Source organism: Aquarana catesbeiana, linkage group LG03 (genome assembly GCF_042186555.1).
Source record: "Aquarana catesbeiana isolate 2022-GZ linkage group LG03, ASM4218655v1, whole genome shotgun sequence".
Taxonomy (NCBI): domain Eukaryota; kingdom Metazoa; phylum Chordata; class Amphibia; order Anura; family Ranidae; genus Aquarana; species Aquarana catesbeiana.
This window is the reverse complement of record NC_133326.1, coordinates 280,171,419-280,185,368: the sequence shown is the minus strand read 5'-3', so window position 1 is coordinate 280,185,368 and position 13,950 is coordinate 280,171,419. Positions and strand designations below refer to the sequence as shown.

The 13,950-nt window shown below is 40.7% G+C and overlaps 1 protein-coding gene across 1 annotated transcript in view; it reads right to left on the bottom strand.

Annotated features, from left to right (window-relative positions):
• Nucleotides 1–1,202: 1,202 nt before the first annotated feature.
• USP44 (ubiquitin specific peptidase 44) overlaps nt 1,203–13,950 on the bottom strand; it is a 67,148-nt gene continuing 54,400 nt past the window's right edge. The window contains exons 4-6 of the mRNA XM_073620154.1: nt 10,567–10,675; nt 8,997–9,202; nt 1,203–4,340 (exon numbers count right to left, since the gene is read on the bottom strand). Coding sequence (XP_073476255.1) covers nt 4,162–4,340; nt 8,997–9,202; nt 10,567–10,675 — 494 coding nt within the window. The 3' untranslated portion in view covers nt 1,203–4,161. The remainder of the gene's footprint in view (nt 4,341–8,996; nt 9,203–10,566; nt 10,676–13,950) is intronic.

The following is a 13,950-nucleotide window of genomic DNA, read 5'->3' as shown; positions in this document are numbered from 1 at the left end:
CAGGGTGACCCACACTCAGTACTGAAGATGCTGAGCTCTGTTGTAAGTTTGCCTGTGTGTTTCTCCTCCTCCCTGCATGCATCATGACAACATCTGTCTTGAGGAAGTACCTGGTGCTGAGACAAACACTGTCAATCAAGACTAATGATATATTCATCTTTTGGTTTATGTGTGACCAGACAGCAGTAGGGGAGATGTGCTGTCCACCACACTACCTCAGGACCACTTAGGAAAATCAAGACAATGTGACAGTCATACATGTCAGACACGTTACAGTGATAGAAATGGTCAACCTAGCTGAGTCTCTGGTTATTAATGGCAAACTTGCCTAAAAATAATTGTTCTGTAACAAAAAGGTTGTTTGGAATCGATTTTAACATAAGATTTACATTGTATTAAAAATAAACGTCAAGCAATTAAAAAAAAAAAAAAAAAAAAAGTCTGAACAAACCTAGTATCTCTGCTTTAAATAGATGCCAGCAAATAAACCAATCCACATATTGATTTAATCCCTTAAATTGGCCATACATGTTTCAAAATTTAGCTCAGCAGGGACCTGCCAAAATTTAGATCCATGTATGGGGACTGACCGACGTCTGTATAATAAATGCCGCTTGATCAGCATACTATGGGCTAAAGCAGACAGCAGTAACCAGTATATTATGATGGTGGGGAAGTCTTCCTGCTGACAAAACACATTCGCTTAGCAGGAGTGATTCCTTCATCCATTTTGAACTCACGGAAGGGGGAAAATTGGGTCAGTTTTTTTTTTTTTTTTTTTTCCCCCTTTGTGTGACCCACTGGTTAGAAAAAAAAAAAAAAAAAAATTTATACACCAATCATTTATGGGCTGCTTTTGGTACTCCAGTGCCAAAATCTGTACACCGGTATCAGAAACCTCAACCTTCCTGTTGGATTTACAAGAAAGGGAAAGCAGCAGAAAGAATAGGACTCCATAGTGAAGACAAAGCTGATAATCCCGATATGGAATTTTTGTGAGACACCACAGACTAAGCTATGCATTTTTCATTAACTGACCTTATTCCCTTTTTGTAACCAGTGTCTGTACACAAACAGGTCAACTGTGTGACACAATACTCAAATGAATCTAAAATAAGCAGGTAGAACTTAAAGTAAAAACAAGCAAGAGAACAGTTACTGTAAAAATACAATGCATGATGTATTAAAATGGAAAGAAAAAAAACAAAAAAAAAAACAAATCTAAAACCATAAAATGACATCAAGAAATCACAAAGTCAAAAATCAGCCTGAGGTCAGAACTATACAATTTTACATGGGAACAGCAAAAATATAGTTTGATAAAAAATGTTTTAAAGTTATACATTGCCAATATACAAAATGTTACCATCATTTTATTCTATTTTGGGTGCTTAATTCCTTAAAAATGTATAAACATATTGTACACAAAAATTGAGAAACATTGTCACATTCTTTCAATCATGGTGCTTATACAAGCATTTGGGATGACATGTCTGCTACAGCCTGCCCCTGGGCAGCAAGGTATAAAAGATCATTTATTTCATCAGCCAGGAAAGTGTTGTTCGTTTGCTTCCTTTTGGTTCTAAGTTGTTGGGTAGCAAAACCCACAGACTGATCAAATGATGCTTCCAGATTTATTCAGGGTACATGCCAAATGACATTCAAAGGACAGGACCCTACAACAATGCATAGGGCCAAAAATGCTATTGTTCAAAGTGCAACCCCTCAATTGACCGAGCAACACAGTGGAACCCAACAACCAGAAAAAAGAAAGCGTCTGAAACCTCTGCACCTGCATTGAACTGTTTACTACCCGTAATGGCACAAGGGGTATTTATTCGTGAGAACTGATTTTCTCCCAAAAAGCACCTCTGAAGGATCTTAGAAGTATGTCTAACAAATTTCAAATGCAAGCTGGCAACTGCAACATTGTTTTAGGTGCATTCAATCTACACTAGGCCTAATGTGTAGACAATTGAAAGGAAAACCTGTACTAAAATACAGAGGCTGTCATTGCAAAGACAACCAAGGTGTTAGCATTTTCATTAAGAGGTCAGCAATAGAGGCATTCGTATTTTTCACAGTACAGGCTTCCTTTACTGACAGTCCAGGTTGTTATCTATGAAAAACATGTAGCACTTTGTCCGTGCAATAATGGTTATGTTTCTCACATACATGTTCTGGATTTTAAAATATTTGTTTTTGTACTCACAGTAAAATGTTTTTCTCGGCATCCATTGAGGGACACAGGATGTAAAACCTTTGGGTTATACTGCCACCTACAGGATTGGACAGTGGGAAACCAACTGTAAGATAGCCAGGATAACCCCTCCTATTACCAGCATGCTGCCGTTTCCGAGCAAAGCAGTACCAAGAGTATGAGACCACAAGTTTGGGTTTGAGCCACCTAGAAATGGGGGACAATCTGGGAAAACAAACAGGGAATCAAGTTTTTCTGAAAAGTTGTGTCTGAAAGACTGACTCACACCCCAAACCACATACGACCTATGGAGAGAAATTTTGGTGAAACGTCACCTTCTGGTGAAGTGGAGCCAGACAGAAGAATGATGTTCTGGTTGAGGTGAAGTACAGAAACCACCAGAGGTAGGAAGAAAGTCCTGGACTTCAATGTCCTTATGCAAAACCAAAAAGCATTCCTTGCAAGATAAGACCATTAGTTAGGATACTTGCCTTGCAGAGATGGCTACAACAAATACCACCTTGTAAGTGAGGGGGGGCGAGGAATGTCCCCAATGGGCTCAAATGGTGGTTTTTGAAGCAGAGAGCCAGATGTAGATCCCAGAGTCACAGGAGAATGAACAGGGGGAGCTATGATGAAAACAAACCTGTACAAATGTCAAAACCAAGAAATATAAAAAGTTATTTGCCTCTGAAACTAGATGGAAAAAACATAAATCTGACCATTTATAGTGCTGATAGGTAAACACTGATTTAGACCCAGCTGTAGGAAGAAGGAGATATTAATCCCAAGAAGAAATATAGGATGGAAGCTCAGAGACTTGCACCAAGTGAAGTATGCCTTTCATTTCACAGAACAGACATTTTGGGATGTAGACTTCCTAATTTTTAACTTCCCAGGATCCATGGATTTAAAGATCCCACTGTCTCTCAGTTGCTGGCTTCAACAGCATGACTGTTGGACCCAGGTTCTGTTAAGTAGGCTGGGGACAGAAAATGAAAGGAAAGGAAAAGAGAGCAGAGCACCTAACACACCCACTCAACAGAAAGTGTGCATTTTAAAGAGGCCCAGTGACCAATCTAAACAAGGTAACTCCTGGTGATTCAGCCTGACCAGCTTACTCACTAAATGAGTCTTCAGAGACAGGACAAGCAGAGGCAACGCCAGTGGCTCTGGACTTGGAAAAGGCTCTGCTGCTAACTTGTTACCAGAACAATGTTTGAAAACCACCTTATGCTGAATTCCAGTGCTTAAAGGTAACTTCCAGACTATCCCTGCAATCTCCAGTCCAACAGGGTCCAGATGCCACACTCCAAAAGGCAGGCTGAGGATTGGCTGTGCCAAATAACTGCAACAGAAGAGAACAGCTCTAGCAGCAATGTAGAGAAGAGTGTTGATTAAAGAAAAAAAATGTTGCTCGTAAAAATAGGTTCGTCTTTTTCACAACAGAGCTGACGAAGACGTTCCTCCTAAGAACAGCAGCAAAAGACTGAGGCATTCTGGTAGTAGGATAGGCTATCCTGGGGCTGCCCTACAGTTTTGTTTGCCAGTGTCCAATCTTCCTGTCAACAGCAGTATAACCTTAATGTGAATTACTGGTTGTGCTACTCAACAGGTGAGACACACTTGCTTTCTTTGACAGGTGAGAACATGTATACAATTTTCTGCTTACGAAACAAGACCTATGGATTTCCTCAATAGACCTGGAGTCAACATTTGATGTCAGGAGCATGGTAATTCCTCTGCTGGATTCTGCCAAAGATAGTCACTTTTGTGAGCCTGCATTGACAGGATTTTTATTTAAAATTTACAGCAATGTTAAAATATCTTGAGCGGCCAATACTAGTCTGTGCTGGTTGGGTTGAAAAGAATGTGTACTGTACACAAGCAGACACACCAATGGCTCCAGGAACTGAGTTTAGAAGCTGCCATTAAAGGTTTTAATTTTCTATGAGAGTCTCTCAGCAAGGTGTGGACAGTGGACTACTAGACGGAGTGCCATGGCCTGAAAGCTTGTTAGACAAGTGTCCATTCTCCTGAGTGACCCGTTGTGTGTAGAACAGGATGTAAGCTTGTGCCTTGCAGACTTCTTCCACTGTGCATGTGTGCAGCTTAGAGTCATTGCAGTGCACCCAAAATCCTAAAGGAAAGAAAAAGGGTAAAACTTAACATTGGAGGAGTTATCATTTGTTCATCTAAGTGTCTGGAATGTGTCAAAACATGATCAAAATGGATAAACACATACAAATCTTTTACAATAATCTGCAGTAGTCTTGGAGAAATCTAGATGTGGATTTTTTTCAATGTATATTTGAAACAATGAAAATGCTAAATTAGTTGTGTAAAGGAAACCTCAATGTTATGGCTATAGATATGCACTTTACTAGGCACTACTGGCAGGTTTTTCAGTGTGTACACATTTATTCAATAGTATCACACTCAAATTCTCAAAAGGGTAGACGAGACATCATAGATGAGATTTAAAAAGGGAGGCACAGAAAGGCAATGTATTCTATTGTGATGAGCGTTAACAGTGTCCACTAATAGTAAGTAAAATGCTATATATTCTGACTACATGCTACATCTTCATTTAGTTTGAAGCAAAAACTGTCTCCTCTGAGAACATTTTTACAAATCATGATGTGTGCAAGCACTTCTACCACACACAGCCTCAGCTCTATCACATCTGATACTGCACTAAGGGTAGGTGCAGCAGAGGGCAGCTAGAAAGAGAAGAATCCAATACACCTAAAAGTGTCATTGTTCACATTTTCCCCTGCCTGTAACTGTAAGAATGTGTTCAAATAAAGCACTAATTAAAAAAAAAAAAAAAAAATGTAATTTTGACTTCCCTGTAAACTCCAGGCTGAACTTCACAGACTCTGGGTTTTAGGGTTAAACCCTTTTGTTGATTGGACTCTTGCAAAGCCTTTGAGGATATGCCCCCCCTATAACCTTACCCAACTCCATGAGTCCTCAGTTTTGTAGCAAGCAATGCAGCGTAACCCAGGAATAGAAGAGCTTGTGTGCTGGACTATACTCCCAAATATCTAATTTACAGATCAAATTTCCTCTTATCTCAACTGTACAGGACACAGGCTAAGTATTCATAGACCATGGGATGTCCCTAAGCAATGACTGAGAAGGAAGGGATACAACCAACGCTGTATCCTGGCCTAGGCCGACAAGGCCCAGGCCTAGGGCAGCACTTTGCAGGGGGGCAGCACAGAAAGAGTCCCGCCAGCTTGCGCTACACTGTAAGTGTAGCGCCAGTCTTATGGGGCGGACTGGGCTGAAAGGCAAATTAGTCTAGTGCCGCCGGCATTCTGCTACAGTGGGGGGGGGGGGCGCCGCTTCTAATTTTGACTGTCCTATCATCCTGGAACACAAACCTTCCTCACTGTGCTATATGTTTTCTGCTGCACCATTGGCATGGTTATATCTTCTTAGTCCTCTCCATAAAATTATCAGAAATTTGTGCTTAAAAGTAGAACTATAGGCAACACTTTTTTTTTTTGCATTTTGAAAAGAATAAGGTAATTAAAAATAAGGAAAGTAATAAGGTAAAAAAGGGGTTAATAGCCACTGTCAGTTTATTTTTTAACATCTGTCCCATTGCAGAGGTTCCCCTTCACTTCCTGTCCCATAGCCAAACAGGAAGTGAGAGGAAATGTATGCAAATTAAGGGAATCCATTGCCCCCCCAGGCCCTCAGAAGTGTCCCCACTTGAAAATTTCAGGGCGGGTCTTAAACAGCAAAGGGTGTGGCCTTGACAGGAAGGGGTGGGTCATATTTAAATTAGGGGGTGTACGCATTTAGTCAGGCCTAGGGCAGCACAAAACCTAAATACACTACTGGATACAACTAGGCAAACAGAACTGTGCCAAAAGGCCCAACAGGGATCAACAGACCCAATCTCAGAGTGCAACTGCAAGTACATTGCAGCCAAAGCTACATTTGCAGAAGACTGGTTGTGTATCTGGTAGAAATCAGAAAAGGAATGATGAGAGGAGCAGGTGGTTGACTTACAGATCCTGGCCTACAGAGGTTTGGTGCTGGAAAACTGAGAAAACACTCAAGGACCTGGGGGAGTGGGTGCATAAAAATGCAGGAGTAGTTTTTTCTCCTTAATAAGAGTGTAAGCTCTGGAGTTGTCTTATTCATCTAGGAATGGTGGACTTTGCAAGGTCCTGAGGGTAAGCCAAAAAGAAGTCCATCTTCCGGACAGAAGCGAATGCTTTGGAGTAGACTAATGGCTAGGGCTACATCCAGGCAATGTAGAGCCATTCCCATAGGGTCTTTGAAATGGGGCATAATATGGAAGGACAATGTCTTCATTGAGGTGAAAGACTGAAGCCACCTTAGGAAGAAAAGAGGATCTTGGGTGCAAGACTACCTTGTCCTTGTAAAGAAGCGGAATGACTTGAGCCATGTCTGACAGGAAGGCTCATCTGATGGTTTCAAAGGATGGTTTCTCCACGGCAGAGAGCCAAATTGAGGTCTGATCCAAGATACACTTTGGATAAATGTTTTGAAGGCTAGTGGGGTCAGAGTCTGTTGAAAGAGAATTGACAAGGCCGAAAGCTGTCCTTCCAGAGCATTAAGGCCAAGTTCTGGTCAAGTCCCGATTGCAGAAAGGTCAGAATATGAGGAACAGGGTAATTACTGGGATTAAAGTGCATATGTTCATAACAGGCCAAGAAGGATTTTCAGTAAGGATGCACCAATACTTTTTTTTTTTTTTTTAAATCGGCCAGTACAGATAGTTTCGCTCAAGTTCTCGCCAATATCAAGTACTGATACTTTGCGGTGCAATTTGCGCCCATATAAAATGAATGGGCGCAAATCGCACTGCAAATAAACTTTGCATAATTTCTTAGGAGTTAGGCACGCACTTTTGGCAAATGCAACTCCTAAGTGGAGGGCACTTGGTGTGAAGATATACATTGGAAGGCTCACCTAGCGGTGAAATTTTTAAGTAATACACGACTAGACTGTCTGATTAAATGCTTTGGAGAATATGCAGTATGTGGTAAAGGAAATTTGCAGTGAATTAACCTTTGTATGTATATACTGTGTATATCATTTTTTTGTACAGAAAATGTATTTAGTATAATGCTATTGATTTATGTAGACTCAAGGCTCTCATATGTCAGAGATTGGCCGTTAATATGATGCTATTGATTTATATAGACTTGAGGCCACATAACAAAATTGAAAAAAAAAAAAAAAGTGAAGGGGGTCTGAATACCTTACGAATGCACTCATTTTATCCAAAGGGGCATGGCAAGATGGAGGAGATTACAGTGCGACAATGTCAAGGCTTTTGCGCACAGCAGAAGGGACACTGGCAAGCATACTGTGTGAAGCTGCATTGTCAGGTGTACAGGAGTCGAAGTGAGAAATCTTCCGCAGTCTCCAACATTGCCTCTGGGTCCTCTTTATTCTCCTCTATATCCACCTCTTGTAGGCAGGGCATATAGGGATCTGACTCAGGTAGAGATGGCAGAACTGGAGAAGGTGCCTCCATTTTGGAGCCCTGGACAAGGGTGACTATATTAATTGCCCAACTTGTGATATAGTTGCAAAAAAATATGCCTTAGTTAAGTAGGCTGCTTGTTGCGTGCCTGAAATAAAACTACAATTGGATGCAGAGACCACTATTAGAATCGGGGCCTGCTCTGATGTAAGGAAAGAACTGTCACTGAGGTTGTGTTGTGTGGGCCTTCGGCACAGCAAATGTTCATTTGAGTTTTTGCCTGGTTTTCACCCTAGCTACAGGTGAGGGTATTTCCCTGTGGGGTACTCAATGAGTAGGGTGCAGAATATAGAGTAACTGTATCTGAGAAGGACAGCATATGCAGTAACACGGGTGCAGACCATCCTGTAGCAAAGTCCCCATGGCAAAGGGGCATGAGCAAGTGCTCAAGTACATTATAAGGGCTCTAGGGAAAGTGGCAGTAAACTCTGCGACATGTGGTGTGATGTAACACCTGGTCATCCACAGGAGGCTAATCGCTAAGTGGTTGCGTTTTAGCTCAACGTTTGAAAAGTTTACACTGTAAAAGTGAATACATTGCAAACATAACCCTGGATTTTACAGTAATGGACAAAGATACAGGGTGACCCTGGCTTACTGGACATGGTGCTGGTCCTTCTATAGGGTCCAGGCTTCACCCAACAGAGCGGGCGTACCCCCAAAACGGGTCTGTGTTCCATGAGTGTGGATCACACCCCCTACACCTGTGTAGCACTCTGTGGCTAACTACACGTGCTGAGGTGAGTGCCTCAGCAGGATTCAGTGCCTGAATCAGGATTACAGGCCCCACTGTGTGTGGTTTTATAAAGGTTGAACCGATTCAGGCACACTGCTTCTACTGTGGTATGAGAAGACAGTGAAGAGATGACAGAAGAGTTGACTTAAGAATCAGAAGATAAAGTAGTTAAGCCAAGAGCGATTTCTCCATAAGGAAGAAGGCCCATCACCTTAGGACACTTGCAAAAAACTGAGAACTCTTGGTGTGCAGAAAAGTTATAAGGGAGCCTCCCAGGAAGCTGATCCTCAAAAGCTTTGGCAGTGTTCAATCACCTGAAGTTTGGAACCAATAATAACCCAGGGTCTATAAATACGGAACCTGTGTCCTCTACTGTACTATTAAGATAATGCGTTTGGTCTGATGACAAGCTATAATTTCAATTAAATGCAACTGTAAGCACTTTAATAAAATGTGTGCACTTTTTGATTTACTTAGAAAGCCTTACAAGCTTTTACAATCATATTGACCACATCAACTACCTCCTTCCGGGTTGTAGCAGAAAGCTGTATAATGTCCAGAACCAAATCCTTTTCCATGATGCATCACCACAGCAGACAGGTCATAGATAAAGTGATCCGATTTCAGGGCTGCAGTAGATTCTCTACAACAATACGGCTTCATGTTTAGCGTTTGATCAAACTGTACGTGTACTCCAATTTTCTCACGATGATTGCGACCAGACCACCTGAAAATGAAAACCATTAAGCAGTTATGTTTTGGTGTGAATCGTCCTGCTTCCTGATAAGGCGTGCGCTTGAAAAGATAAATTGGGTTTAACAGTTTGAGTGTATTTTAGGATTAATGGTTTTAAGTGTTAAATTTAATTTTAAGTGTTAGGTTGAATTTTATGGTTGAGGTCAAGGGTTATTAGCTTAGATTATTAAGTGTACCTGACCTGAAACATTTCCAAGATAATAATAAAGCTAAAGTTCAAACATATTGTGGCAAGTACCCCCATCAATCTTCAAATCAAACCTTGTGGAGCACCTTGGATCCTAGACCTAGGGCTTTAACTTAGGCTTAGCAGCAGGAGGGGGTGATACTTGACCTTAACTTAGGCAAGAGCTGAAATTCAATGTTCACTCTAAGCCTAGGACTCAAGGAGCTCCATAGGATACAGCGTTTGATTCCAAGACTAATACAGGTTCTGTTACCTTAGAAATGTTTTAGAACATGTTAGATATGTGTTCAGGTTTAGGGATAGGTCACAAGAACAGGGTTAGAGACTGTTTAATAATCAGGTTTTGATACTGAAAGCCCCAAAACCCCTGGCAGTAGGCAACCTCGGCACTGCAGCTGTGTGCCAACTACAAATCGCATGAGGCACTGCAAGACTGTCAGCCACAGGCATGATGGGATTTGTATTTCATCACAGCTGGGGTGCCAATGTTTGACTATCCCTGGGCTATACATTTAAAACTGAAGAATCAGTTTAAATGGCCCCTTGAATTCAATCAATCAATCTCCACCCAAAGCAATGTTTCCTGTTTTTGGTGAAACAAAATGAGGTGATCAAACCCCCATGTTTGTTGTAACTCTGCATCTGTACAGCCTCAAGCGGCATAGACTTCTCCATTTATTCCTATAGAACGCCTTACGAGGTAACACGGAAAACCCATTTCTGAATTTATTGGGAAACTCCAGGCAAAGCAAAATATTCAGCAATGAACAACGAAACTTTCAAGTAATGCACTTGTGTCTGCGTTTGTTTTTGAATGTTGTATTTGAAAGAAATTATGTTCCACATTTTTTTAGCCTGCGTCTGGAAATTAAAAATGAGACAGCATACGGTTTCTCTGCAGTATGCACAAAAAATATCCATTGCACACAATACAATTTCTTTCAATAAACCCTCCACGTCATCAATTAGAAACTTGGCCTCAAATGTAAAGCTCTCAAATTTATGCAAATTTAAAAGAGAGCTTTACATTTAAGGATCACCTATCTTTGCAAGGCATATCCATATATGTTTCTCCCAGATATCAGAAAACTGGGCACACTCAAGGGCTCTGACTGTCCAGGTCCTTTGGAACATGCATATACCATTACCTGAATCTCTTGAGATGGAGTCGCAAGACTTGAGGTAGCTGACACACCATCAGCTGTTTCTGAGCTTCTGTAAGGATGACCGGTTTGGATGAGAACTTCCTGCGCTTGGCTGCACATATCAAGAAAGAAATGGGTAGTGGAATTGTAAACACAGAAAAACTATATCATCATCATACATTTCTAAGCCAAGTTTATAGCCTTGCCTTTTGTAACATCTACTCCTTCTGTTATCTTTATAACACTTGAAGTGAACATTTGAGAACAAACAAATGAAACTTCTAAAAGCCAAAACGGTTTTTACGTTTTGGTAAAAATAGGGAATGGTTAGAGAGACAGAGAATGAAGTCGCCGCTGTGGGGGATACAGATGGTAATGAAAGCCTTAATTACCTTTGAGCAGGTATAGGCCATCATCCTATTCCTTTTGTTTCCAACGTGTCCATCAAGCACAACCCTCCCAAAGCAAATGTGACAATACTGACTTCCCCAAGGGGACCTCCCAAGTGGCAAAGGCCATACCAGCTGAAAGAATGCCAAGACAAGTTATGGTATTGTATTGTATTGGGAGATGGAAGTGGAAAGGTGTGTCAAACTCAAAAGTGGCACTTCCTGTTGTCCCAGGGCTGAATGCATAGTTTTGCATGAATAATAGCAAGTCAGAGCACACACACCAGCTTTTAAAACCTCCCCCAGAGATGCATAACAAGTCTGCATCTAATGATTCAAAATTTGTCTACCTGCTAATTATTATAGAAGTTTCACCCCTGTCATTGGACTGGCTTCATGTACATCGTTTCATAGAAGTAGCAAGTGTCACTTCCTTTGTTTAGGAATGGCTGCAGTGCAGGTGCAACCATGAGTTCCCTATTGGATTGAATACTTTAAAAAAAATTAAATGATAAATACAATTAAAGTGGTTGTAAACCTCACACATGAAATATGAACAAAGCATACCCCTCTAGAATAGTGTGTACTCTCCAGTAGGATTTGGTGAAGGATGCAAGTGATACTATGTTATTTTACAAAGAGCATTATATGGCACGCATGTGCTAAGTTTATATATTTTACTGGACCTTCCCTGAAAAAAGGAAGATTTTCTGCCGTAACAATACAACAAAAGCAGTAAATTAGTAAAAAAAAGCTACATACATATGCCCAAGATCTCCCCATGGAAGACAGTGATGTCATTGGCATAACCAAAAAAAGCGAATAAAAAAAAACCAAAACAAAAAACACACATATACAGTGGGGAAATGTATTATTTGATCCCCTGCAGATTTGGCAAGAATATAAAATTTGCAGGACCAAGTAATAATTCTCACAAGACAGACAAGCAGCGCCAATCTAAGTGCAGCAATATTAGTAACACATTTTATTGAGTAGTTATTTGCTGCCTTTCTTGTGTCAGCTATACTCCCTGTGGTCATTACCCAGGCTATGGACTTCCTTTTAAAACCCATCCTACGCTAGGACTAAGAACCCCATAATGGTGTGAAACATGTCAGCTTTTCATTGTTCCTGTGCCTCTGAGGTCTTTGTACCAGAAGAATTTTTAAACGGTCTTCAATAAAAGGTGTAGAGGTCGACTGATATATCGGCCGATATTTGGCTTTTTTTTTACTTAATCGGCATCGGCCGATTGTGCTGATAAAAAAAAGCCGATTATAACTTCATCGGGACTTGCAAATGACTTCTGTAATAGAAGTCAATGCAAGTTTCCCGAGGTTATCTGTGGAGAGGATTCTCTCCCCCCTGGGCAGCCTGCCAAGTCTGATAAAAAGAACTTGAAAAGATACAATGTATCTTCTTATCAATGAACTGAGCTCCTTGTGTAGAAGTTTTCAGTTTAACCATTTAAAGACTAAATCTTTTCTGACACTTGTTGCTTACAAGTAAAAATCCTGTATTTTCTGCTAGAAATTCACTTAGAACCCCCAAAACATTATATATATTTTTTTAGCAGAGACCCTAGGGAATAAAAAAGCGGTTGTTGCAATATTTTATGTCACACGGTATTTGCGCAGCGGTCTTTCAAACGCAATTTTTTTAAAAAAAAATTAATGAAATAAAAAAAAAAAAAAAAAAAAAAAAAAACACACTAAAGCAGTAAAGTTAGCCCATTTTTTTTCGTCCAAAAGTTTTGATTACCTGTTTTTGTGTATTTAATATTTAAGATAGTTATTTTTTTAATCTAAATTATACAGAGAAGTGAACTGATTGGAGGTTTGTTTTGTTTAATAAATGTGTAAATGTAAAAAATTTTCTGTATCACTTATTACTTAAGGTTGCTTCACACTGGAGCGGGCAGGCGTTGACGGTAAAACGCTGTTAGTTTTAGCGGCGCTTTACCGTCATTTTAGCGGCGCTTTTCGGCTGCTAGCGGGGCACTTATAACCCAGCTAGCGGCCAAGGAAGGGGTTAAATGCGCCCATGAAGCGCTGCTGCCGAAACGCTTTGCAGGCGCTTCGGCAGCGGTGCGCATTCATTTCAATGGGCAGGAGTGGTGGAGGAGCGGTATACACCGCTCGAAAGATGCTGCTCGCAGGACTTTTTTTTTTAACATCCTGCCAGCGCATCGCCTCAGTGTGAAAGCACTCAGGCTTTCACACAGACTGCAGGGGAGCCGTTTTACAGGCGCTATTTTTAGCCCAAAAGCGCCTGAAAAACGCCCCAGTGTGAAAGGGGTCTAACTGTTAGATTTTATGAGATGAAGGGAAAAAAAAAAAAAATAAATAAAAAAAATCGGCCTAATATATCGGCCCAAAAAAATCGGCATCATATCGGCCAGCGCGATTTCTAAATATCGGCATCGGCCAGAGAAAAACCCATATCGGTCGACCTCTAAAAAGGTGTCAACAGAGTGCGACTGTCCAGTCTTTTCTTCGATTCATTCCTACATGCAGAGCCAGCACCTGTTTCCATTAGCAAGTGGGGATGCATTATGAGATGTCTGCCTAGAGCAGTGTTCTTTTGTTGTTTATATGTTCAGTAGCTTGACACCATCATTTTTTCATCATCCCAAATGAGACAGCTCTGACTGTTGGAACACCCTAGCGCAACAATTATTGTGTTTTTTCCAGAGTAATAATTCTTACCAACATTATGCTCCTAAAGGAATAGATTTTAGCTTAGCATAGATTTTGTACAATTTTGTACATATTTTCTTCTTTTTTTTGTGATTGAGCAAAAAAATGCAACATTTTGTTTAGTCAGGTAAAATTGGATAATGCCTATGAATATTGTTTATTCTAATTTCCAGAATGCAGTTGGACCATTAGGCTTCATTAAAAAAGGGTGACACCAGCCCTTTTGGAGATTTCTCCTTACTTCCTCTCCCAGTGACAACGCTGTCACCAGGAATAGAAGGCAGTAATCTTTCAGCGCA